Source organism: Chiloscyllium plagiosum, unplaced genomic scaffold, assembly GCF_037043375.1.
Source record: "Chiloscyllium plagiosum isolate Xiang-an unplaced genomic scaffold, Cpla_swu_hap1 HiC_scaffold_14, whole genome shotgun sequence".
Taxonomy (NCBI): Eukaryota; Metazoa; Chordata; class Chondrichthyes; order Orectolobiformes; family Hemiscylliidae; genus Chiloscyllium; species Chiloscyllium plagiosum.
In genome coordinates, this window is record NW_028270152.1 from 37,368,294 (window position 1) to 37,393,722 (window position 25,429).

At 38.4% G+C, this 25,429-nt stretch overlaps 1 protein-coding gene across 10 annotated transcripts in view; it reads right to left on the minus strand.

Annotated features, from left to right (window-relative positions):
- The window catches only part of erc2 (ELKS/RAB6-interacting/CAST family member 2), an 846,554-nt gene that overhangs the window by 80,091 nt on the left and 741,034 nt on the right, over positions 1–25,429 (minus strand). For 7 of the 10 annotated variants that reach the window (XM_087994311.1, XM_087994312.1, XM_087994315.1 and 4 more), the window contains one exon: positions 11,399–11,587. In XM_087994311.1, coding sequence (XP_087850437.1) covers positions 11,399–11,587 — 189 coding nt within the window. Of the gene's footprint in view, positions 1–11,398; positions 11,588–25,429 lie in introns of those variants that run through there. The other 3 variants (XM_087994318.1, XM_087994319.1, XM_087994317.1) reach the window with 1 other exon arrangement.

Below are 25,429 nucleotides of genomic sequence, written 5' to 3' on the forward strand. Positions count from 1 at the left end.
TAATTTCTGTTCATTCAGTATTGGAAGTTGGATAAACAAATGGTCTGATAATTTTGCAGCAATGGAAGGGTTGAAAGAACTATTAGTAAAGTAGAGCTGAGTGCTGTCAACGCACATTTAAGAACAAATGCTGTGCTTTCAGAGGAACTTATCATAGGGCTGCATGTTGATGAGAATTAGAAGGGACCAAGGATAAATGTATATAATTTTAAACTTTTATTGTTTGTTACAAACAGTTATACTATGATAAATTAGTTGCGAGGCCAACTTTCTGATGTTACAGGTTACATTTTAAATGTATGTGTGTTGGTTAGCTCAGTTAGCTGGATGCCTAGTTTGTGATGCAGAATGATGTCAATAGTATGGGTTCAAATCCCACAACGGCTTAGGTCACTAGGAGGTCTCACCTTTTCAACCTTACCCTCATTGGGGGCCTGCTGAGCCTCGATTAAACTCACCATAAATGTCTCTCTCAGGGACAGCAACCTGACAATCCTCTATGAGGACGGCAAATTTTCCTTTTTAATGTGTGACATAGCAAATCAACAATTCTGATCAATTAGGCAGCATTTTACTCTTTCCCACTGGGAATCACACGAATATGGACAAGATAAATCGGAACAAAAAAGGCTACTTGCTCCAGTCTACTGCATGTCCAGAATGATATAATCCCTAAAAGATGATAATACATACAATGCACACGCTGAGTGCCCCAATGTCCTGGAAAAGTGTCATTGGATTAAAGCATTTATACTGTCAACTATCCGTGTACTTTTAAGAAGTAAGGGGAGTTGGGTCAAAATTGGTAATGAGCGTTTCTGCTTGAATGCAGCGTCAATGTGTTTCATTAGGTAAGCATGCAGAGGAGGACTTTTTATTTTAAGTTGAGGCTACCGGCAGCCCTAAAACTTTAAAGGATGTCACAAACAGGCAGCAGAGTCATGGAGTTACAGATCGGCAACAGACCCTTTGGTCCAAAATATCCAAACCAGATATCCAAAACTAATCTCGTACCATTTGCCAGCACTTGACCCATATCTCTCTAAACCCTTCTCATTCACATACCTATCCAGATGTCTTTAAAATGTAATTGTACCAGCCTCCACCACCTCCTCTGGCAGCTCATTTCATATATGTGCCACCCTCTGCGTGAAAAGTTTGCCCCTTAGGTCTCTTTTATGTCTTATGTGGAGTTTGCACATTGCCATGGGTTTCCTCTGGGTGTCCTGGTTTCCTCCCACAGTCCAAAGATGTGCAGGATAGGTGGATTGGCCATGCCAAATTGCTCCCTCATGTCCAGGGACATGTAGATTAGGAGGATTAGCCCTGGGAAATGCAGGGTTATAGAGTAGGGAATTGGGTGTGGGTGGGATGCTCTTTGGAGGGTGGATGTGGACTCAATGGGCCAACTGGCCTGCTTTCACAATGTGGGGATTCTATGATTGTATGATTTTATAAACCTCTATATGGTCACTCCTCAGCCTCCGACGCTCCAGGGGAAATAGCTTCAACTGATTCAGGAGCAGACAAACAGGAATGAAGCCCTTAAGAAGGGTCACTGAGCCCAAAGTGTTAACTCTATTTGCCCTCCACAGATGCTGCCACACCTGCTGAATTTTTCCAGAAAAGTTTCTGGTTTGGTTTCAGATTTGCAGCTTCTTTAAAAAAAAATGAAAATGCAGTAATTGACTCTTTCATTTGGCTCTCAGAAATGTTCACTGTATATTTCGTCACCCCACTCATGTTTTTGAAGAAAAGCTCGAAACTGGAGCAAGCTGCTCAGCAAGGCATGGGCATAGGCACGAACCAGCCATCTCGTATTGAGAGCTGGATGTCCATACTCTCTGAGAGGGAAAAGATTACGATGACCTGGACAGTGTCAATATATCTGCTAGCTGGAAAGATGTGGTACTGAGCTCTAAATGTCTCAGCCTCTCGCAAACCAGTTCCGCATGAACTTCAACAACCTCACCAGGGGATGCAAATTAGCACAATGGACATTTACTTTATTTTTCCTTACCAGCACATTCTTAAACATTTTAATACAGTATTCGAACAATCAACAATTCATATCGAATTCTGTTTATGGGGGCTGGGGGTTGATTTTGGATTCTTGCTTTTCAGTGCTGCCTGACTATCCATGGCGCAGCTACAACTGTCCATTCCACCTTTATCATGTAAGTGCATGCAGGGGTATGCCTAGAGAGAATGCCACATCCGTATGAGATACACTCTCATTTTGGCAGATGTTTGATAGAATTTGTTATTACTCTGACACAGTCAGAATAAGTGGGAAGCAAGTTCCAGATCTGTATAAACAGAATATGGAAAAATCACTATTAAATTTTTTTTTTAAGTACAGAAATCAGTACTCATAAACTCGAGACTCTTCAAGCTCTCAGATCCTTCACTGCTGCATGTCTCAGCTGATCTTCAAAACTAGTATATCAGATAAATCCCTTCTCCATCATTCTGAATACATTTTCAAATGCAAAATTTTTTGCCATTTATTACTATACATTTAAATGAAATCAGTTGAGTGGATCAGGGAAGAGCTGGAGGAACTGAAATAGAAACAACTTAACTCTTCCACTTAAATTTCCTATCACAAAAATGTACTTGCGCTGATTATGAACTGGAAAAGCAACTGAGGAAACCACATGAATGGATTTTTAGAAGAATTCCACACATTCAGGTGCAAGGTTCAAGACAAAATTATTATTATAAGAAGAGCTATTTTATAGAGTGGGAGGAAACAGTCAAAATGCATGGGGCTTGGATTGGTGAAATGGTATAGGTATTGGACCCCAGATTAGAACTCACACTTTTAGACTGTGAATACAAAATTGATTTGGACTTGGTGATGATACAGAAATTGGTACTTTCACAACAGTGACAGGGACTTTAAAGGATTTTGAGAAAATGCAGGATAATGGAATGACCAGGCAGGTAACAGGTGTAATTTAATGGATAAATTTGTCATAGAATCTCTACAGTGTGGAAGCAGGCCATTTGGCCCATTGAGTCCACACCAATCCTCCAAGGAGCATCCCACCAGATTCACCCCCACTACCCTATCCCGGTAACCCTGTATTTCCCATTGCTAATCCACCTAGTCTGCACATTTCTGGACACTATGGGCAATTTAGCATGGCCAATCCACCTAACCTGCACGACTTTGGACTGTAGAAGGAAACCGGAGCACCTAGAGGAAATCCGCATGGACATGGAGAGAACGAGCAACCTCCATACAGACAATTGCCCAAGGGTGGAATCGATCCCAGGTCCCTGGGCTGTGAGGCAGTAGTGTTAACCAACTGTGCCACTGTGCTGCCCAGCCAGCCCTGTTCAGTCTGGTACCAGTCGGTCAATGTCCAGTCAGGTGTACCAAACAGTCATCAAGATTCATTGGTTGTCCCTGAAATTGATGCAATGATAAAATCTAAGGGGGGCTTGCTTTGGATGATGTACCGAGATGATTTTAGCATATTCGTTGTTGCCTCCAGAGGTTCTGAGTTTCCCTGTATGTTATCTTGTTGTGAAGGTCCTTGCAGAGTGCAGGGTCATCAGCTCTGCCTTTGCGAAGGGTACAGATGGTGGCAGTCTTGCAAGCTTGCTGACATGGTTGGGTAGGGTAGCCCTTGTGATATAGGAAACAGTATCTCTGGAAGAGACTGTCAACAAGCAGGAAGTAGCTGATCAGGTTGTTTGAGGTGATTCATTTCGAGAGAATACAAGAACAGGGAACACATGCAATGCATGCAGGGAAGGATGTGAACAGAAAAACAGTGATTAGTATGACATCGGTGGTGAATTGTTAACACTTTGGGAGTTTAAGCCCCATTTCAAAGAAAAAGGACAGAAATCTCAGCTGACACTCCAATGTAGCACTGCCATTTCTCAGCAAATTGGGCTCCTCTAAGGTCTTTAAACTGGACACATGTGATCCAGTTTTGAAACACAGAGCTTCTCCTAGGATTCTGACTAATATTCACTAAAAGAAATTGTCTGGCCATTACTGTACTGCAACTCATAGGAATTTACTGTGTGCAAATTTGCTGCCATTTTCCTGCATTACATCAGTGATTATATTTCAAAAGTTTTTTTTAGATCTCCTAGTGTTGTGAAAGGCACTTATAAAGGCATGTCTTACTTTTTAAAATTTAATTCTCTGAAGTGCTAAGCATATGTAAATAAGCCATTAAAGTGTAGATGAACTTTATGTTTTATAGGTCAGTGCAGAGATCACAAGACTGAAGAAGTAATGATTAATTTATATAAAACATTGATTCGGTCAGAGTGCTGTGTGCAGTTTTGGCTGACCTGTTGGAAAGGTTTTGAAGTGACAGGTCACATTGTAGATTCAGCAGGATTACACAAGAAATGGCAAACTAGTTCAGAGGACGCACTTGAGACACCACAACAATTTCCACCAGTACATTAAAAGCAAGAGGAAATTTAATGGAAGATTTAAAATTATTATGAATAGGGAAAATGGTCAAAATTGCTAGCCTGGTTGGGGAATTAATAATTAGAGTTTAACTTTAAAGTTACTACTAAGTGAGAAGGGAATAAATCCCTTCACACTGAAGATGGCTGGAGAACAAAATGCCTAATTACAGGGTTGAAACAGAAGCCATTAAATCTTTTAAGAGAAAAAAAATGAAAAATATTACTAATTTTGACAATTGCCACCAGATGTCCTATTTGTTTTTTTCTTAGAATAGAAGGCATTTGGTAAAGTAAAGTACAATGCAAAATGTTAGTGTCCAAGATAAAGGATCATGGGCACCACAATACAATTAACTAAGATGAAGGAACTGAGGGTAATATATCTCACTTTGCAGATGATACAAAATTGGGTTGGAATCTAAACCTTGAGGTCATAATGAAGCTGCAAAGAGATATGGAGCTCGAATTTCAAATTGGGGATGGGAATCTGACGTTTGGATCATTTTGAAGTCCTAAATCCAAAACATTTTTTTATCTGTTTATTCATTTATGGAATGTGGATATCGCTGGCTGGGCCAGCATTTATTGCCCTTGAGAAGATGGTGGGGTGCTGCCTTCTTAAACTGCTGCAGTCCATTTGGTGTAGATAAGCCCACAATGCCATGAGGGAGATTGTTCCATGATTTTGATCAAGTGACATGAAGGAATGATGGCATATTTCCAAATCAGAATGGCATGTAGCTTGGAGTGGAAGATGTAGCTGGTGGTATTCCCATATATGCTGCCCTTATCCTTTCAGATGGTGGTGATTGAGAGTTTGGAAAGTTCTGTGTAAGGAACCTTGCTGAATTTCTTCAGTTCATCTTGTAGATATTACAAACTGCTGCTACTGAGCAGCACTGGTGGAGGAAGTGAATATTTGTGGATCTGGTGCCGATCAATTGTCTGTTCTGGATGGTGACAAACTTCTTAAGCATTGATAGAGCTGCACTTATCTAGGCACATGGGACTTATTCCATCACACTCCGGACTTGTGCCTTGTAGATGGTGGACAGGCTTTGGGGAGTCAGGTGGTGAGTCACTTAGTGCGGTATTCCAAGTGACCCTGCCTCCTGTATCCTAAGTATTTGTATGGCTAGGCCGGTTCACTTTCTGGTCAATGGTAAACCTATTATGTTGCTAATGAAGAATTCAGTGATGGCAATGCCACTGAATGTCAAGGCGGCAATGGTTAAATTCTCTTGATTGGAAATAGGATATTGTCTGGCATTTATGTGGTGCGAATGTTACTTGGCATTTGTCAGCCCAAACCTGATAATGTCCATGTTGTGCTGCATTTGGACATGGACTGCATCAATATCTTGAGAATCGTGAATGGTGCTGTACATTGTCCAGTTATGAACAAACATCCACACTTCTGACCTTATATTGGAGGTAGGTCACCACTGAAGCAGCTAAAGTTCGAAGGGCAAAGGTCATTACCCCAAGAAACTCTTGCAGAGATATCATGGAACTGAAATGATGGACCTCCAACAAACACACACACACCTTCCTTTAAGGCACATATGCCTTTCACCTTAATGCTATATTCTGTCAAGTGAGGCCTAGATATCAACAGCAGTCATTTACACCTCACCTTTGGAATTTAGCTATTTTACCTAAGTATGGACTAAGGCTGAAATAAAATCAGGAATTGAATGGCCCTGGCAGAGCCCAAACTGAGCAGATCATTTCTCAATAAATGCTGTCTGATTGCACCTGATGACAGCTTCAATCACTTTACTGATGATTAAGAGTAGACTGATAGGTTGAAAATTGGCTAGGTTGGATTTGTTTACAGGACATACCTGAGTAATTTTCTATCGGATGTTACATTTTAAATTGCTGTATTTGGCTCCTGCATCATTGAGGATAGGGATATTTGTGGAGTCTTCTGCTCCAGTGAGGTGCTTAAATGGTCCAGCACCATTTACAACTAGATGTGGCAGGTTTGTACAGCTTTATTCGGATTCATTGTTTGCGGAATCATTTAGCCCCATCCATCACTTGTCAATTATACCATTTGTAACTCAAGTTATCTATTTTGTAGCTTCACCAGATTGGCACCTTATGTTTAAATGTGTTTGGTGCTGCTCCTGGCATGCCTTCCTGTACTCTTCATTGATCCAGGGTTGATCCCCTGACTGGATGGTAATGCTAGAATTGGGGATATGTTAGCCCATAAGCTTGCAGATTGAGTTGCAGCACAATTCAGTTTCTGATGGCCCACATGGATGTTCAGCCTTGAGTTGCTAGATCTATTTAAAGTCTATTCCATTTGGCATGGTGGTAGTGCCACATAACATGTTGTGAATGTGAAGGTAAGACTTCATCTCGACAAGGACTTCATGGCAATCACTCTTACTGATACTACCATAGAAAGATGCACCCATGGCAGTCAGATTGGTGAGGATGAGGTCAAGTATGCTTTTTCCTTTTGTTAGTTCCCTCACCATCTGTTGCAGACTCAATCTTAAACTGTTCATGCCCTATTGGGCCAGTGACAAGCTGGGCACTCACTTAGTGGCATTTAATTTTGGCAGAGGCTGCGTGTAGATCAAAAGCATCCAAGGGAGATGAGCAATATTGATGGGTCTGCTTCTGCCTTGCAGAAGAGAGGGGAAGAAGGGCCAATGGCCTCACCATGTACAGAAGTGGCCAAATGGAATTGCTGCTGATCTGGAACAAAAGTACCTTGGCAAAAAATTTATAATAAAAAAGTTTACTCAATTGCTCTCCTTGTGATCTCAATAACTTTGCACTAATGTAGCACTAGTCTCCTTCGGTTCAGCAACTTTCTGGTAAAAGAAAAACACTTTTCAAGGAGCTTAACAAATAGCTAATTGGAGCAAAGTACATTTCTGATATCAACCACCAATCCCACACCCTCAACCCACACTGAAAATTCCACTGAAGAAAATAACAAGGCATCGAGTATGCTATTTTTGAAAAGTATCCACACTTGACCTCACCAGCACAGGCAACAACAAAGCCTGGCCACTAACAGATTAAGTAGATGGTCAATAATGTAGCAGATGGAATAGGATATGGGGAAGAATGAAGATATTCATTCTGATGCAGAAACTGAAAAGCAGAATAACTTTTAAAAAAGGCAGGTGAAGCTTTTTAACAACAATGCTCATCGAAACTTGGATTTACTTGTACAAGGAACACCATGTTACTATGTAGGTACAGCAAGCAATTAGGAAGGTAATTGGCAAGTTAATGTTTATTCCTCATGGTTGGATTACAAAATTAAAAATTCTTGCATTTATTGTATGGGGCTTTGGTGAGACTACATAGTGTACAGGCTATAATTATGATTTCCATTTCTAAGCAAAGTTATAACTGCATTAAAGCTGTAGTGTGAGGATGCAATAGATTGGTCCTTGGGTTGAAAGGATTGCCCTATGATGAAAGAATAAGTAAACTGGGCCTATACACTCTGGATTGTAAAAGAACAAGAGCTCATCTCATACACTGTTTTGAAATGGAGAGTGAGAAAAATGTGTAACTTTCATTGACTGATTACAGAATATTTGTACAGTGACTGTGGTAGGACTGACAAGCGTGTTTCATCCCAGGAGACAAAGACTGAGGTGGTGAGGGTAAATTTGAATCAAATAGGCAGTAATATGCAAACTTGCATATACAACTAGCTGTGCAGTAGTCAAAAACTCCTAAAATCAATTTAGTTTACTAATAACCATCTGATCTGAACAGTAAAGAATCTTAATATGTTACCCATAGCTCTTATTCTTTTAAAGGAATACTCCATGGAAGGTTGACAAAAATCTTGTATCCGAAGGACAAATGATAATAAATAAATTTAAACATAATTTCTCACACCCTTACACATTCCTTTCAGCTTTGTGCATATAAATATAATTTTGTTCAGACAGAAGTCTGATGTTTTGTGGATACAGTGAGAATGTTTCCTTTACCTGTCAGTCTCAGAGTCAGGCAAAGTATGGATTCTATTATACAAGACCAGCAAGGATTCATATCCTGTGGAGGTCATAGGTTAAAACAATGCAATTATTTCTTGTTGACAGATTGAACATGAGATCAATAAGTCAGTATTTTCAAATAAATACATTAAGGGGTATTAACAGGAACCCTTGCGTATTTAATATGCATTGACTTGCTTTACAATACAGGGTGCAGGAACACTTTGGGTCCAAACTGATCACTCTAACCTGAATAGTGAATGCTCTGATTGGGGTGGTAATGATCTCAGTAGACAATTGATAGTGCAGAGGGTTCCCAGAATTCAGCAGCTGCCTGCAGAATGTGAGTGGCAAAGGCAGGCAGCACTGACAAGGGGACCTGTTGCTCCCTTGTAATAGACAGAAGAGGCAGCATATTAAAGAGTGAACAAAATTATCAAACGTAAGATCATGTGCTCAATCTGATGCAAGATATTCCAGGAGGCAAAACTTTTCAGCAAAGTAACTGTTAAGTTCTACCTGCTTTGAACTCAACAGTTGTGCATTAACACACATCAGACTATTTGGGATAAGGGATTTACAATTTGAAAATCGCCTTCTAGTCCTCCATGCCCCATTACTATGTTCTTCAAGAAGCTTAGCAGGCTATTAATTTGAGGTGAGCAAGTTTGTGACTTCCTTCAGCATGGCTTCAATGAAAATTCAAGCATGTTCCCAAGCTGTGGCAATAATGGCATGCCATCCGGGATCATTATTTCAAGGATACCTTGGTCTGTTCTGTCATCCATGGGAAATTGAAAATCCAAGCCTATGTATCTGAGTGACAGTATCTCCACCCATTGCAAGAAAAATCAGAACCACAAACTAATATCTGCATTTTTTTTTCATTTTTGAGCATTTGAGCTTGCTGAGTGCATTATTTGAAAGGACAGACAATTGCTGCATTGGGAAGTAGTAATATCATACAATGCTCCAGGTCCTGGATGCTATATAAATTATGGTTTTATACCAACCAGTTCTGCTCACCAACATGTCTTTGTTGAATGCTACAATCTGCTAATATATTGACAGAAATGTACACTCCTACAATGCCTGGCAAGGCCAGAATAGACTAATGAACACATTGATCCAAACTTTCTGATAAGGATTAGAAACACTATGTTCAATTCTGATCAGAAAAAAATAGACACTTAAGAGTGTGGGTAGGGTGGCAGTTGGGTGAGGGCTTATGTGACAGGGGGATGGCTAGCTGGGGATTAGATAGGCAGGTGAGAAAGAGGCAGGGGTGTTAAGCAGTTGAGAGGTTAGTGTGGCAGATGGGAGGAGGAGGTAGGGTACCAGGCCAATAAGGCATTAGGAAGCAAGTTGGGGGTGCATGGTCAGCATGTCAGTGAATGAGTGCACCAGTTAAGTCAATGGTTTGGATCAGGTATGGGTGATAGTAGAGAGGGCCTGTTTGGGTCAGGGAGGTGGTAGTTCGGAATGAAGGTAAGTGATCCAAATTTAAGTTTACTAGGCAATTCATGTGGACTCTACTGCATCAGAGTTATTAGATTAGATTAGATTCCCTACAATGTGGAAACAGGTCCTTTGATCCAAAAGGTTCGCACTGACCCTCCGAAGAGTCACCCATTGAGATCCATTTCCCTCTAATAATGCACCTAACACTACTGGCCATTCTAAATTGCCCATTCACCTGACCTGCACATCTTAGGACTGTGGGAGGAAACTGGAGCACCCAGAGGAAACCCACACAGGCACGGGGAGAATGTGCAGACTCCACACAGACAATCGCTGGAATCGAACCTGGGTCCCTAGCACTGCAAAGCAGCAGTGCAAACCAGTGAGCCACCGTGCCACTCAGTAGGGACATGGTCCCTACAAGCAATTCCAATCAACTCTGCGAGGATATCGATCCCTACTGGAATTTCCAGAAATGCATCACCATCATGTACATGGAGGATTTACTGCTCCGCCTCTCAGCAATCAGAAAATAAAACTGATGCAAACATGCTTTCTACTTTTGTTGCCATTACAGCAATGCAGAAAACCTTGCTTTTGGTTGCAAGTGAGCTTGTTGTAAAGGTGTGCGATTCATGCTGTTCGTTTTCAATGGATACCGAATTTCCCATTGTTGTGACCCTACTGTTCTAAACAGTATACAAGGCTCAAACGTGGATGAGGTTGTAGTTTGTTTAAAAAAGCTGCACTTTTTTTTGAGTACACAGAAAAGAATGCTACACAGTTTTTAAACCCGGTTACTTTTCAATGTAACCACAACAGAAGGGTTCTCTCAGTTATCTTTCATATTATCAGCTTTCTAAAATCAGAATGTGTTTGCATTTACTCAGCTGTTCCCATAGTTTCACATTTCATGAGCTGTTGTTACAGTTTGTAGTTTCCCATGTGACTGGATTAAAAGCTACATAATGAGCTATTTAATAGCTCAAAGTTGCTTTGTATAGCCACTGGTGCATATGTTGAGATTGCTTAACTGTTATTATTGCGAAGCAGCAAAATCTGAAAACCTTTCTTTATTTTCAATGGTGCAGTAGTTCAATGAATTCTTTGCAATTTATTGATATGACTCAGCATAGATTGGGTGATGAGGTCAAATACCTATCTAATAAATTCTCCAACATTTCCCATTCTCAATGTCCATAAGTATAATAGGAAATATCATTCTTACTATCATATAGCTTAGGTTAGACACAGGTAAATATTCCACAACAGCACAAGCTCAATGCTGGCTTATTCACTCTTAAGCAACCAAATTTCAAGTTAATAATGAATTGCAAAAAGCATGGTGATTAGTCTTTGACATTCCTGATTTTAATAAAAGTTAACACTTTTAACAGTGGATGAAATAATTCGTTAATTTCTTTCCTTTCCCCTGCTATAGGGTCTAGTACAACACACAATGCAATTCTGTGAAGGATGTAATTAGAATATCTCACCTGTTCAGGTGTCATACTTTGCAACTGACGCTCCCGGGAAACCTCATCCTCTTCTTCCTCGTTGACTGATAATGATGGCAATCCTGCCAAGACTTGTGGATTTCGCTCAAGGCATAGTGTGGTCAGGTGATCGATGTACAGTTTTAATTTGATGCGGTGGTTGAATGCCTCCAACAGTGACTGGATCATCTAACATAGAGTAGAATTGAATTACAACAGAGAACTGATGGGGAAATACAGTTCCTCATTAAATCTCTCATATACTTCTACCACTCACTTTTACAGAAGGTTTCACTTTGCAATTACTGACTATTGAAGGATAGAGCAAAGTTGGTTTCAGGTATGAACTGAAGCATTAAAATTTGGAACTACAAATGTTAGGTCCCAGACTTCAATATAATCTAATGTGAAATATTGCAAAATTATGTTGCCAGCATTTGTGGCACATTTGAAAATTCTGGTATTTCTACATAATCTACTATGAAACCTAAACATGATGGCAACAATTAGCTAACTGACACAGCTTTTGGTAAACTTGATTATGTCCAATTATAAAAAGCACAGTTTTCCTGATAAGATACTATATTTGACATCTGAAATGATAAACAAAATACAAGACATTTTCAATAGAATTTAGAACCACCTTACATGATTAATCTTCAAATGCAATTTACACAAGCAGCTACTGTAACACCATATTTTACACAATAAACAACAGTTCTTTGAAGTGAAGTACAAGGGAGGGTCAGTAATTGTTTCCTTATAATGGCACAGTTTATGCTTTACACTAGTTTGTGAATTTAGTATCTTCCAAAGGCAAGAATGAAAACATTATATCACAGCATTTTCGGTACTTCTTTTCAAACTCAGTAAACAAAGTTTGTCAGGGTGTGCAGTAAACTTTACAATAAGTTGGAGTATAAAAATGGCATACATACCATATTGGGATGTCTCCCAATATTGCAGTGTCATGCTTTTTATATGGATTGTCAAATAGAAATTATCCTAGTGCATTTTATCACTGCCTTTGTAACAAAGAAAGAAAAAAGCTGTACTCACTTTGTTTGGAAAGAGAGCATGTTAAATATCCTTGAAAGGGCAGGCATTTGAGTTACTGTATTTTACGTTAAATATATGATGTAAAGAGATGACTAACAAACCATCTTGACAGTGCTTTAAATTTCACGAGTCCAATTGTGAATACTTAATAATCCTAACATGACTCTCAAACACAATTATAAAATTCAACTAGCTAAGTGTAAAGTCAACACAAATCAAGGTTCACAATCATGAATCCAGGCCATACAGGAAAATAGTTGGTTTACAGAGGACTTCTTACATTCGAACAATGGAGCCTAAAGACTACAATATTCCTATTTTCAATATTTACAATCCTCTAGCTCTTTTTCAGCTGAACAGCTTATCCATGTCTTCAATTATTGTCCAAGTAAGACAGATTTCATATAATTTTTGTGATGTCCATTTGTAATGGAGGTAGAGGCACTTATACATTAATATTTAGTTAGTTTTCAGATCACAAAAGAGTGGTACCTATGTACTTATTCTTGAAGGTGGAACCATAGTTTTGATTTTGATGTCAATGATTTTATCTTCTAGATCAGAGGTGGTGGTAACTGGATGCATGATTTGCTCTATGCTTTAAAAATACGAGCTTAATAAAACATATAATTCCAACCAATCATTAAGTTCAGTTGAATACAAATTACATCAGTCAGTTTTCGAATTCATGTCCCACCCACCTCGAAAAAATGTATTTGGAAATAATCGATAATTAAAGATAAATGGTCACTGCCTTTAATGTAAAAAAGAGTTCCAAAAAAATTGTACAACAAGAACAAATAAATAGAGGGAATGAAGAAGAAATTAGCAGGAGTGACTAAAAGCTTGGTTAAAGAGGTGTTTTTTAAAACCAGGATGTTAAATGAGGACAGGATGAGGGAGTAATGACAGGGAAAGACTGTTTATTGAGGAAATCAAAAGCACTGAAGGCATGGCCAAAGTTAGGTGAATCATAGAATCCCTATAGTGCAGAAAGACACCATTTGGCCCACTGAGTCTGCATTGATCCTTCAAAAAGCATCCCCCCCATGACCCCACATTTACCATGGCTAACACACCTAGCCTGCACATCCCTGGACACCAGAAGGCTATTTAGCATGGCCAATCCACCTAACCTGCACATCTAATTAAGGACAAGGTCAACAAAAATCAAGTTCATGATCAAGAATCCAGGTCTGAATTGAATTGAATTGAATTAATTGTCACGTGTACCGAGGCACAGTGAAAAGCTTTGTCTTGCAAGCAATACAGGCAGATCACATAGTTAAATAGCATAGATAAGTAAATAATAGGTAAATAGCAGCAAAAACCAAAACACAGGTACAGGTGAATGCTCAGAGTTTGTGAATCCATTCAGTATTCTAACAACCATAGGGTTAAAACTGTTTTGACAAAAACAGGGGGGGGGGGAAACTGGACCACCTGGCTGAAACCCACACAAACCCAGGGAGAATGTGCAAACTCCACACAGACAGTCAGTCAGGGCTGGAATCCAACCCAGTTCCCTGTTACTATGAGGCAACAGTGCTAACCACTGAACTACCATCATGCCCAAGGAAGGGAGGAACTCACAATAGGAGAGAGTGACAGGAATGTAGTATTGGATGTGCTATAGATCAGAAGTCGATAACTGTGATGATTGGGTGGAATTAAGTGCAAGACAGGATTATGCAACGTTTTGGTTGACTGAACTTTACCGCATGAAGGATGGGGAATTGGAACTGCTGCATCAAGGTAACAAGCTAACAACAGGTTGTATGCTATTTTGTCCAGCATAACTACAAATTACCAAGCCCAAGTAACATCAGAAATTTTGCTGATTTTGTAATAATTTAAATTACTTTGTTGCATATTATTTGAAAAGTGATAATTTCCCTACATTTCAAAAGTGACCATAACTCAAAAGGATAAAGGTGCAGCATAAATGCGAGTTATTTTCTTGATATATGATCAGAAACCTGTCTGGACTCCCCATATAAATGCAATGGTTACAAAAGCAGGTCAGAAGCTAGGAACACTATGGTGAGTAACTCACCTCCTGACTCCTGAAAGCCTGTCCACGATTGATAAGGCACAAGCCAGGAATAGGATGGAAAACACCCCACTTGCCTGGATGGGTGCTGCTTCAACAATACTCAAACTTTACATCCTCCTGGACAATGCAGCGTGCATTGCACCATATCCACAAGTATCTACCCTCTCCACCACCTCAGTAGCTTAATACTCAACAGTAAATTTGTTAAACAACACTAGGCAGCTCCTTCCAAACTCTCAACTCCTTCCATCTAGAAGGACAAGGCAGCAGATACATGGAAACAATCACCACTTCCAAGTTCCCCTCCATCCCACTCACCATCCTGACTTGTCAATATGTTGTTGCTCCTTCACTGTTGCTGGTTTAAGATTCTGGAATTCCCCTTCTAAGGGCCTTGTGGGTCTATCTACAATGCATGGATTACAATGCAATTCAAGAAGGCAGCTCACCTTCTCAAGGGCAACTAGGGATGGGTAATAAATGCTGGCCAGCTAGCAATGCCCATGTCCTTTGAGAGAATTTTTAAAAACTCTACAGCATCTTAAAGATATGTCTGCATAACTGGAACAAAGTGATTTAAATAATGAAACTTGTGGAAAAGTTCTGTTCCTTGAACATAAAGAAATGTTTGGATTTTAAAATTGTTTTAGGAAATACTTGTTTTCAAAACAAAGTATGCAGACAAAATTATTATCAATACAATCTGAAGCTGTGATTAGAAAGTATTCAAACATGAATCATTCTGCAAAACTTGCCATTCTTCACTGCTCATTTCATCCAGCCAGACAGCTGTAGTAGTTTTATATAATTGGCAGTTGGCATGGTATGAAAAATATTATTAATTATTCAAATTCAAGTAACATAAGTTTTTAAACACATTCTGTAAATATAATGCTCTATCCGTTAACATCTGACGGTTAAAAGTCACAGATAAATGACGTGCAGACGCAATTTATTTCTGCTAGTAGCTGGAGTACAGAAATTAACAGGCAAATAATGTAAACTGCAATGAGAAATGTCACCAATGTATTGACATGATCAGTATTGTAAAAAGAGTCATGACCACACTTCTATCAATGTAATGCTGATGGTAGTTGACATGGTTTGTCGTATCAATAACCACTGCCTGTATAACATGGTCTGAGTACATCCCTGTCTGGTGGTTCATGTATCATATGCTATAAAGACTGAGCTCATTTTGATACAGATGTCTTGAAGTTTATTAACAACACTAATTATTTACATTGTTATGATATCTCAGACTTGCACATATTCTGGTTTCTGTTTATTTATACATTATATATACATAAGTGACCGACTCAACAAACCTCACTGACTCCATTGCACAGCCAGAGTGATTGTAAATAAGAATTTTTATACCTGACTATCACATTTAGTGATGTCATGTAACTGCCTTAAGGTAGTTACCCATCTGTCCTGGCTTCTATACAATAATCCAATAGAAGTGATCTGTGGATAACTTGTACATAAAAATCGTCAGAGAAATTTTGCAAACTTTCTGTACTCTGGAGGATTTGTATTTAGGAAGAGTAGTTTAAGATTGCACTTTGCATCATCCAATCTTCCTTCTTGTACATCTTAAATAGTATCAAATATTTCACAGTAGGAATGAAATTCACTGTTAAATATATTTCAATCCCTTGCATGTTTTGGTACTTCAGAATATAAATTCCAATCTTTCAATAAAACCACTGCAAGATTGGGAGCAAGAGAATAATTTTTTGTCTTCATGCCTTTGGTTGTAACTTTGCCTTCTAGGGCAGATAACATTGTATATTCATTCTTCTCTGTCTCACTATCCCTGTTAGAGCCTCCCTGTTTCCTGAAAAAGCCAATTTCTCTATCCTTTCAAACAATGAACAACTTTCCAAAATCATTGAACATGTTGTCATGTTCAAATTGGGGACAGATCGGTTTGACACTCTACAATCAGGATTCTGCTTTTGCCACATTACTAAAACTTTACTTACTCTGACCAAAGGAGGAAGTAATTCTCCTTTCGTATAAGTTGCAACAACTATTTAAACATTCTGGCATTCTTGTGTTTGTCTTGATGAATACAAGATGAAGAGTTTTGGCAAAATGTCGAACTTTGCAGCAGTATAAAAGCAAATCTTTCATTGCATCCCAATTCTTCATTCCTTCAATGAGTACCTTGAATGCCCGAGATATCATAGGCTATTGTTTCTGCCTCTCCATTTCCTTTAAAATCCAGCCGTTTCACGAAGCTATAGATGAAGCTTCCTAACAACTCAGCTTTTTCATTCAGCAAATCATTCTTTTGCACACTTCTGTGAAGTGCCAGGGGCATTTCTATGGATTATACGTACTATATAAACACACATTGTTTTCTACTCAGCATTATGTTTTCACCACATTTATTTGTGTTTCTTCGCTTTTTCACAACATCACGCAGTTCACTGCTCCTTATGCTTGTGTTGACACTCTTGCATGCACTGTCTTCTATGCCTCCTCTGAATGAACTAATTCCAATATTCTATCCCTATGTTTCAAGAGCTCTGGCCTCATTTTTGCTGGTGTTTCCTTCTGGTAATTTACTTTACTTTGAATAGCCTATTTTAAGTCTATCGTTGAAACATAACCCACACAGATGCAAATAATTACAAGTTGGGCACGTTTCCAATGCACTCTGTACACGTCCAATTCAAAATGCAACTTCCTTGGCAGACTAGTGCCTCCTATGATCCAAAACTTATAACTTAATGCATAGATTCAATGGCCTCATATGTCATAGGATTTAACCATTCATCTTATGAGTGAAATTACATATTAGGTTGCTGATACCTCACTCACTCCTGTCTTCTTTAATAAATGGGGAAAGACAAAACAACAGAGTCTTAAACTGAGCCCCTTGATCTTTATACATAAATCACTCTACACAGTTCTACTTCACACTGTGATATCAAAATGCAGTTGCTCTGAGTAAACCTACAGACCAAGGTTCACCATTCAGATAAGTTTCTCATTCTTTTGATGTAAAGGCCATGCTCTTTGAGAGAACCACTTTCTCCAGATTAAAGCAGGCTTTACTGCTCACAGGTGTTAATTTTGAGAACAGCTATCTTTACCTATAAGATAGTCATTGTAAGCCCATACAGATAATGGCTGTCTCTATAATCAGTGGTAAAATTGCATATGTTGTCTAAAGTTTTAGTCAAGCATATTTAACGTGGTGGTATCTAGAATTCAAAGTGTAACCTGCCTCTTTGTATTTGAATGTCATTTTTGGTCCACTGCTGATAATTATGTACATCCAGGTCACTGATATTAGAAATTCTTACAGCAACAGCATATGCTATATGTAATTCCATTTAAAAAATCCACTGTATTCAGCTACATTTTTAGATGATAGAAATATTTTATTAGACAATGCAGAAATGAATCCACATTCATCACACTTTTCTTATCCAAAGACAGATCTATTGCAAAGGTTAAAAACACTACATTTGTATGCACCTGACAAAATACAGGTTTATTCTTTAAACTGCACCAATAGTTTTGTGACAACCCATTATCAAAGGCTTGACTTGTATTATAAGTCAAAAACTTTTTTTCAAAATGTAGAAATTGTAGAACAGCTGAATTTAATTAAAGGTCAAGGATACAAAGGTTCTTCAAACATGTGATTAATTCTGATAAAGAGAGACACTGTAAACAGCAGACAGTGTGGATGCACTAAATAAATCCTCTCAAATACTGGCATGCCATAGTCTTAAATAAACTTATTAATTTTCCTTTTACATTTCTCGTGTGTTCAATGAATCATAACGGAATAGTATAGTCCACTAATTTATTTTCAAAGCTGTTATACTCTCTTACAAGTAGCTGAGGGCACTGCCTGGAGTTAAATCTGCTTGAAAACTCAATCCCTCCAGCATATTGTAAATTCAGCTGATTGATTTAGTTTTTGAGGGTATTACAAGACCAAGGAGTGTTCAGTGTTTCATCTCATTAAGGGATATTCCAACACTATCATCACAGGCTAACTCGCTGTGTAATCATGCTCCATGAGGAGAAGGATACTTCGACCAGTAGATGCATTGTGCTCAGCAGCTTTTAATGACATGCCAGAAAGTGACTGCAAAGTATGAAAACTTATTCATGGCATTCACAGAACACCGCTCACAAGACAAAGGAACTGATGATATAAGAAATGGTTTTATGTCTCATGTAACTTTACCTTTTCTATGCACTCATGATGAAGTATGTGCACATTATCACACATTTACTTCACAATCTATCACAATAATTTTTTTAACCCTGTGCACTCAATATTTTCAACAGTATTTCAAATTTTAGTCTCAATTTTGGGGAAAAGGAAGACTGATGACAGCAACTGGTTAAACTCAACATTAGCAGCTTGGCTCAAGTTGTTCTAAAGTCCAGAAAATATCAAGAGTCTGACATATCCAAAATCGTGAAATCTACATTTTCAAAATACAAAGCAGAGCAAAATGATTTGAATTTGTTCTAATTTGATTAACTGCTGTCTAAATCAGATTCAAAAGAATTGTTCATGGGTTAAGATTCACAACACACATTCAATCCATGGGTTTATCAGCTTTTATTCAGGTATGCAAACTTAAAGGAGCAGTATTTGTAACTATATATCACTTTAATACAATCCTGTCACTTTTACATGGGGGCAACAGTTAATGTTCAGGACTTTTTCATGAGATTAGGAAGGCAGCTGAAGGATCAACCTCACCTAGGATCAACTACTTCTCCATAGTTCAAAGGCAATGGCCTCAGCAATGGTTAAACCATAGACTTTGCTTTGAAGACATGCCCTCAGGTTCACTAAAATTATTTTGGTGAGTTTTTGCAACCTTCATTTCAAAAAAGACATAATTGACTTCAGAAGTGTTGCAAGAGTTAGGCACTAGTTGCTTTATGCTTATATTAACCCTCGCACACATACAAACATTAAACAACACACCTTTGGGACATCAGAATTTGTGTTGTGCCCATTAAATGATTTCTTTGTAAAATAAATATTCATAACCCCAACTGAAATCCCCACCATAACAACATTTTTCAAACAAACATAAAAGGGCTCATTTTCTTATTTAAATAAAAGTGGACAGATATTGATAATATCAGATCTCCATTCCTTTTAAATTGTACTGGGATTTCCAGTGTTTCTCCTCAGGGATGAGGCAGTGCCGGTGCCCGCTTTATGAATTACATAGTGGGAAGGAAATTTTCAGCCTTCTGTCTCAATTTGCTGCATTACACCTAAAGGCATGACAAAAACCGAAGATAAAACTTGTGCTCGGGTCTTTTTCAGTTTGGAGCATGTGAGGAGGTTTGCCAGCAAGGACTCATCAAATCGGTTCAAAGTTTTTTTAAAAAAGAATGACCAACCAGAGTTTTGTGGGCTTGGGACTGTCTGCCAGCTGTCCCCCAGGATAAGCAGTTGGGATCTTTTGGGTCAATCTATTCAATAATCAATTTGTTTCATGCTTTAAAAAAGGAAGTCTTGCAAGTAGGCTGGCCTGTGACAGCTATGTTAATGACCCTGTCCTCTAAATTCTGCTTACCAGACTGCACTCGGGCAGAGGTGTCAGAAAATTCATTTCCAAAACTTTCTGCACATAATTGATGGTAATTTGTCCCATTCTAATAATTTTCTTATAATGGATAACTAATATTTCCTTACTTCAACAAATATGACACTTCAAAGATTTAAAATGATCTGGGGTTAATAATCCTGAATATCCTAACATTTCACTAAAAGCACAGTCCAATAGTTTGAAAATTAATTTATTAGCTCTTATCAGAGATGACTGCATTATTCATTTGATATTTCAAATAATTACATTTGTTAATAAAACATCCAAAGACCTTGACCTTAAAAAGAATGAAAATATGAAAATCAAGATAAGGAAAGGAAATTAACAGTATCAAAAGGAGTAGTCCCTTAAAAAGCTAACTATAATTAAAGGCAATACAATATAAGTAATAGGGACATGGATTTCTCTGGTGGAAGACAAAGTTCTGTAATAGGAATCTTAGATCTTTATCTCAGTGCAAAGTCTGTCATCACAAAGCCAAGCTTCTATCCAGATTATTGAGTAAATACCAAACTGATTAAAAAGTCATAGAGAAACTGATCCCCTTCCTGTCACCTCGCTTTAACAGATTTCACAAAAGATTGAAGTAGAATGGCTGTTATAAACAAAATGAAAAAAGGCCCAAAACAAGTTTTCCCTTAGGTATAAACTCAAATTTACTATCGCTCTGTTCTAGCCATTATCAGTTTTTTCCCCCTCCAAGTTATTTGTTTACCTCATGAATACCACAATCCTTCAAATATGCATCTTTATTTAAAGGCTTAAAAGGATTAAACATTTTCAACAACTTACTGCACTTAACATCAAGTATCTGATTTCCAGATTTGCGGACAAAGGAGGAAAAATTGGTGTCTGGCCATAACTATAAATGATGCCGTTTTAAAAAAATGTAATTTGTAAATTGCTAGCAAAACATGATATATTATAAAGAAACACTACAATAGTTGTACAATCTCAAGTAACGAATAGTAAAAAAGTTATTTGATCATGTTTAGACCTGGTTAAAATTTGTCAAATGCATTTTTGTTTTGTTCCTGTTCTGAAATATATCAACCCAGGCGGCCAAAGCTTGACTGAAGACTGGCCTACACCTCAAAAGTCTTTTCATAATCACACAAACTAGTTTTAGTCCTTTAACGTTTCACACAAAAAAGGAATGGTCACAATGTGCTGATTTTAAGTTCTTTAGACACTATGGGCTGACTTTTCTGAGAATTAGCAATGATTGCTGCTCTGCTTCTTTTTTTTATGTTAAGAAAGCTCCATTTCTGATCAGACATTCCAAACAAGGCTTCAAATATGACAAGTCTCTTGTAGTGCAGGATAGACAGGGAGGTTACGCTACAACCTCTTTTTCACAACTGTCAGTAGCTACACTTTGAGGTTTAAATATCTTGCATCACAAGCAAGCACTTCAACAGCTTCTATCAAAGGACAAGTATGAACGAGTTTTGAGAAGATTTGTAACTCAGGTTGAGGTTCTGGATGTATGTTTGCTCGCTGAGCTGGAAGGTTCATTTCCAGATGTTTTGTCACCCTACTAGGTAACATCTTCAGTGGGTCTCCGGGTGAAGCACTGCTGATGATTCCTGCTTTCTATTTATATGTTTGGGTTCCTTTGGGTTGGTGATGTCATTTCCTGTTCTTTTTCTCAGGGGATGGTAGATGAGGTCTAACCTGATGTGTTTATTGATAGAATTGGAATACCATGCTTCTAGGAATTCTCGTGTGTGTCTCTGTTTGGCTTGTCCTAGGATGGACGTGTTGTCCCAGTCGAAGTGGTGTCCTTACTTTTCTGTATGTAAGGATACTAGTGAGAGAGGGTCATGTCTTGTTGTGGCTAATTAATGTTCATGTATCCTGGTGGCCAGTTTTCTGCCTGTTTGTCCAATGTAGTGTTTGTTACAGTTCTTGCACGGATTTTTATAAATGACATTAGTTTTGCTTGTTGTCTGTATAGGGTATTTCAAGTTCATTAGCTGCTGTTTTGAGTGTGTGTGTGGGGGGGGGGGGGGTTGTAGTCTACCATGATATCAAGGGGTCTGAGTAGTCTTGCAGTCATTTCCAAGATGTCTTTGATGTAGGGGAGAGTGGCTAGGGTTTCTGGACTTATTTTGTCTGCTTGTTTGGGTTTGTTGCTGAGAAATCACAGTATAGGTAATTTAAAAAAAAAAATGAATTGGTACCTAATGAACACAGTCAGCCTCATAGGATAGGGGATTAAGTATAAAAGTTGGCAAATCATGTGGAAGCTGTATAAAACTTTCATAAGGTCACATCTGGAGTATAGTGTGCAGTTTTAGTCCCCACACTGTAGGAAGAATGTGGCATCTTTGGAAAAGGTGCAAAGGAGATTTACCAGGATATTGCCTGGATTGGTGTGTATTAGCTGTAAGGAGAGTTTGGACAAACTTGGATTCTTTCCACTCAACGCTGGAGGCTGAGGGGTGACCTGATAGAGGTATATAAAATTATGAGAGGCATGTATAGGGAGGATAGTTGGAATCTTTTTCCTTGGGTGGAAATATCATATACTAAGGAGGATAGGTTTAAGGTGAGCAGGGAAAAGTTTAAGGGAGATGCACAAGGAAATTTTTTAACACAGAGGGCGGTAGGTGCCTGGAACACACTACCAGGGGAGCTGGTAGTAGAAGATACGCTAGCAAAATTTAAGAAGCAATTTCACAGACACATGAACAAGCATTGAATAGAGGGATTCAGACCATGTGCAGGCAGAGAGGATTAGTTTAAAATGGCATCATGACCGGCACACAGATGCTGTTCCTGTAATGTATTGTTCTATGTAACGGAATCTTAAATTTCCCAGGCGGCAATTCCCTGGACAATTACCTAAGAATTTGCTATGCCAGAGATTCCACAGGGGCCCCAATACAAACTGCTATCTAAGCTACAGAAATGAGTACCTCGCTATTGGAAAACTGGGTCCATTGCATTCTTGAGTTCTCTACCAAAGTTCCTTCCCATAGTGCCGCAGCATATTTAGGGCAAGTGGACATGTCCTAACTCCATCCCAGATGGAAACTGATTGAACTCAAGTCTTGTTGGCACCAATTTGATTTATCCAACCAACTGAGCTAAGTGGCCCTGTAAGCAGTTTGAGCTTCCTTTTCATGCAAGTTGTAGCATGGAGCTAACGACGCATATAGTCGGCATTCCAAGTTCTTTCTATCCCATGACTAGCCAGGAGTCTCTCCTGTTCTAAGTGTTATATTAAATGTATCATATAGATAAACTTTTGTGAAAGTATGGAAAGCAGTGCACAAGTTTCAAACTGTTCTATTATAAAATAGGAAACATTTTTACTTACATGCAACTGAAAACCTGCGAGTTAACTTAAACAAAAAAATAGAAACCCATCTGTAGGAGCGAGAGGGACAAGTCATTACTTTTTTTAAAATGATAATCCAGATTCAAGGTTTTTTTTCCCTTCACATGCTCCTATTGCTCTAATAACTTGAGAAGGCATGTGAAGAAACTAACAATAATAACAGGTCCAAAGCAATGATTAACCTGTGCTCTTGCAGCCCAGTATGAGGCCTTTTGACCTATCATATTCATACTGCCTCTTTGGTAATGCTATCTGGCCAATCCCACTGCCCTAGTCTTTCTCCACAGCCTTGTTTCCTTCATCCCCCTTTGAAGTATTTACAGATTATTTCTTGAATATTACTACCCAATCAGATTCTACCACTCTTTCAGCAGTATACCACAGATCACAACTGGCTGTTTGGAAAAAAACCTTTCCTTAGGTCGCCTTTGATTCTTTTACCGATGATGTTAAACCTGTGTTGTCTATTTACTGACCCTTCCTCCTGCTGGAGACAGTTTCTCTTTGTGCTCTATTAAAAACATTCATTATTTTGAATCAAGACTCCTTGTAACTTTGTCTCCTCATATACATGGATTTTTCTTTGCATTCTGAAGGATTCTTCTTAATTCCATGCTGTCTCCTTGGGATTCGGAAGTGAGCTACAATAAGGTTGAAGATATGCAAGTTGACTTTATTGCAGTTTCTTTTTAAATGAAAGAGGAATTTATGGATCAGACTCTGCAGACATTTATCATCTGTTTGACCTACACCTCGAGGTTTAACTGATATACTAAATGTTATGCTAATTCCGAGCACTTGGTCCACTGTCTTCAATTTTCATAAATCAGAGTAAAACATGCAGGGCACACAAATTTCAAGTTATTAAGTTGCTGTAAATGCAAGCCCTTACACATGGACAGCATATCATATCTACAAAGCAAAGTTCTGAGAAGCAAACATCTGAAAAGAAACTATTGCATACGTGGCTGCAGCATTCCCTTAGCCTTTACAAAACATTCCTGCTCCTTTTGCAAAACATGCCTTGATGTTGAGTAAAAAGATGTCAGACAGAAAGCATCTGTCCCAGAGCTTAATTGAGTGAATGAGGACAGGCAAACTTTCCAGGACACCCATGAAATTAAATAGGATCAGTCTAAATTACTGACTGCTGATCGCTGCTGAAGCACAAGATCAGCCACTAACCAGACCACTCAGAGTCTAAAATAATCACAAACATTGACCACTAACCAGACCACTCAAAGTCCAAAATAATCACTAGCAGTCATGCATGATAAACAACTAATGCAAGGCTCTTTTAGACACACTGCCTGACTATGGAAATAAGGTAAATACCAATCATATTTGAATGCATTCAAAAATATACCCAAAACTATAGGTCAATTGTTTACATCTGACTAAAAATTAAAGTATTGCCTATTTAAAATTGACAAAGTAATTTTTTAAAGGTTTTTTAAAGTTTTTAGTTTTTGCACATAGCAAACATTTAGAAGAGGTAAATTTATATTTAATCACTGAATAGGCTTAATTTGAAACTTTTACTCTTCAGCTTCTGAATCTTTTGTCTATTGTATAACTATAAAAGTCAAAACAACTGAATTAATTGGTTGCAGGGCATCATAATAATGAATTAGTAAGAAAATTATGATGAAGGAAATTCAGTTTTTCAAGTAGTTGACATAATTTCACTCCTATTTTACATGTCTATTGGTTATATGACTTGTCTAATAGACAGGTTATCATGGATACCCATGATCCAGCACTGTCCCTTTAAATGCTATCTAGCCTGTTAGCATGATGTCAAATGGCCAGACTTCCAGACACACAACAAAAAGCCCCACACTGACACCAATGTTTGATAAAAGCAGCTGAGGACCAAAACGTTTGAAGTCAATCTGCAAATCCAACCCACTCATTTAGCTAACAGACAATTCAAAGCTGAATTACAG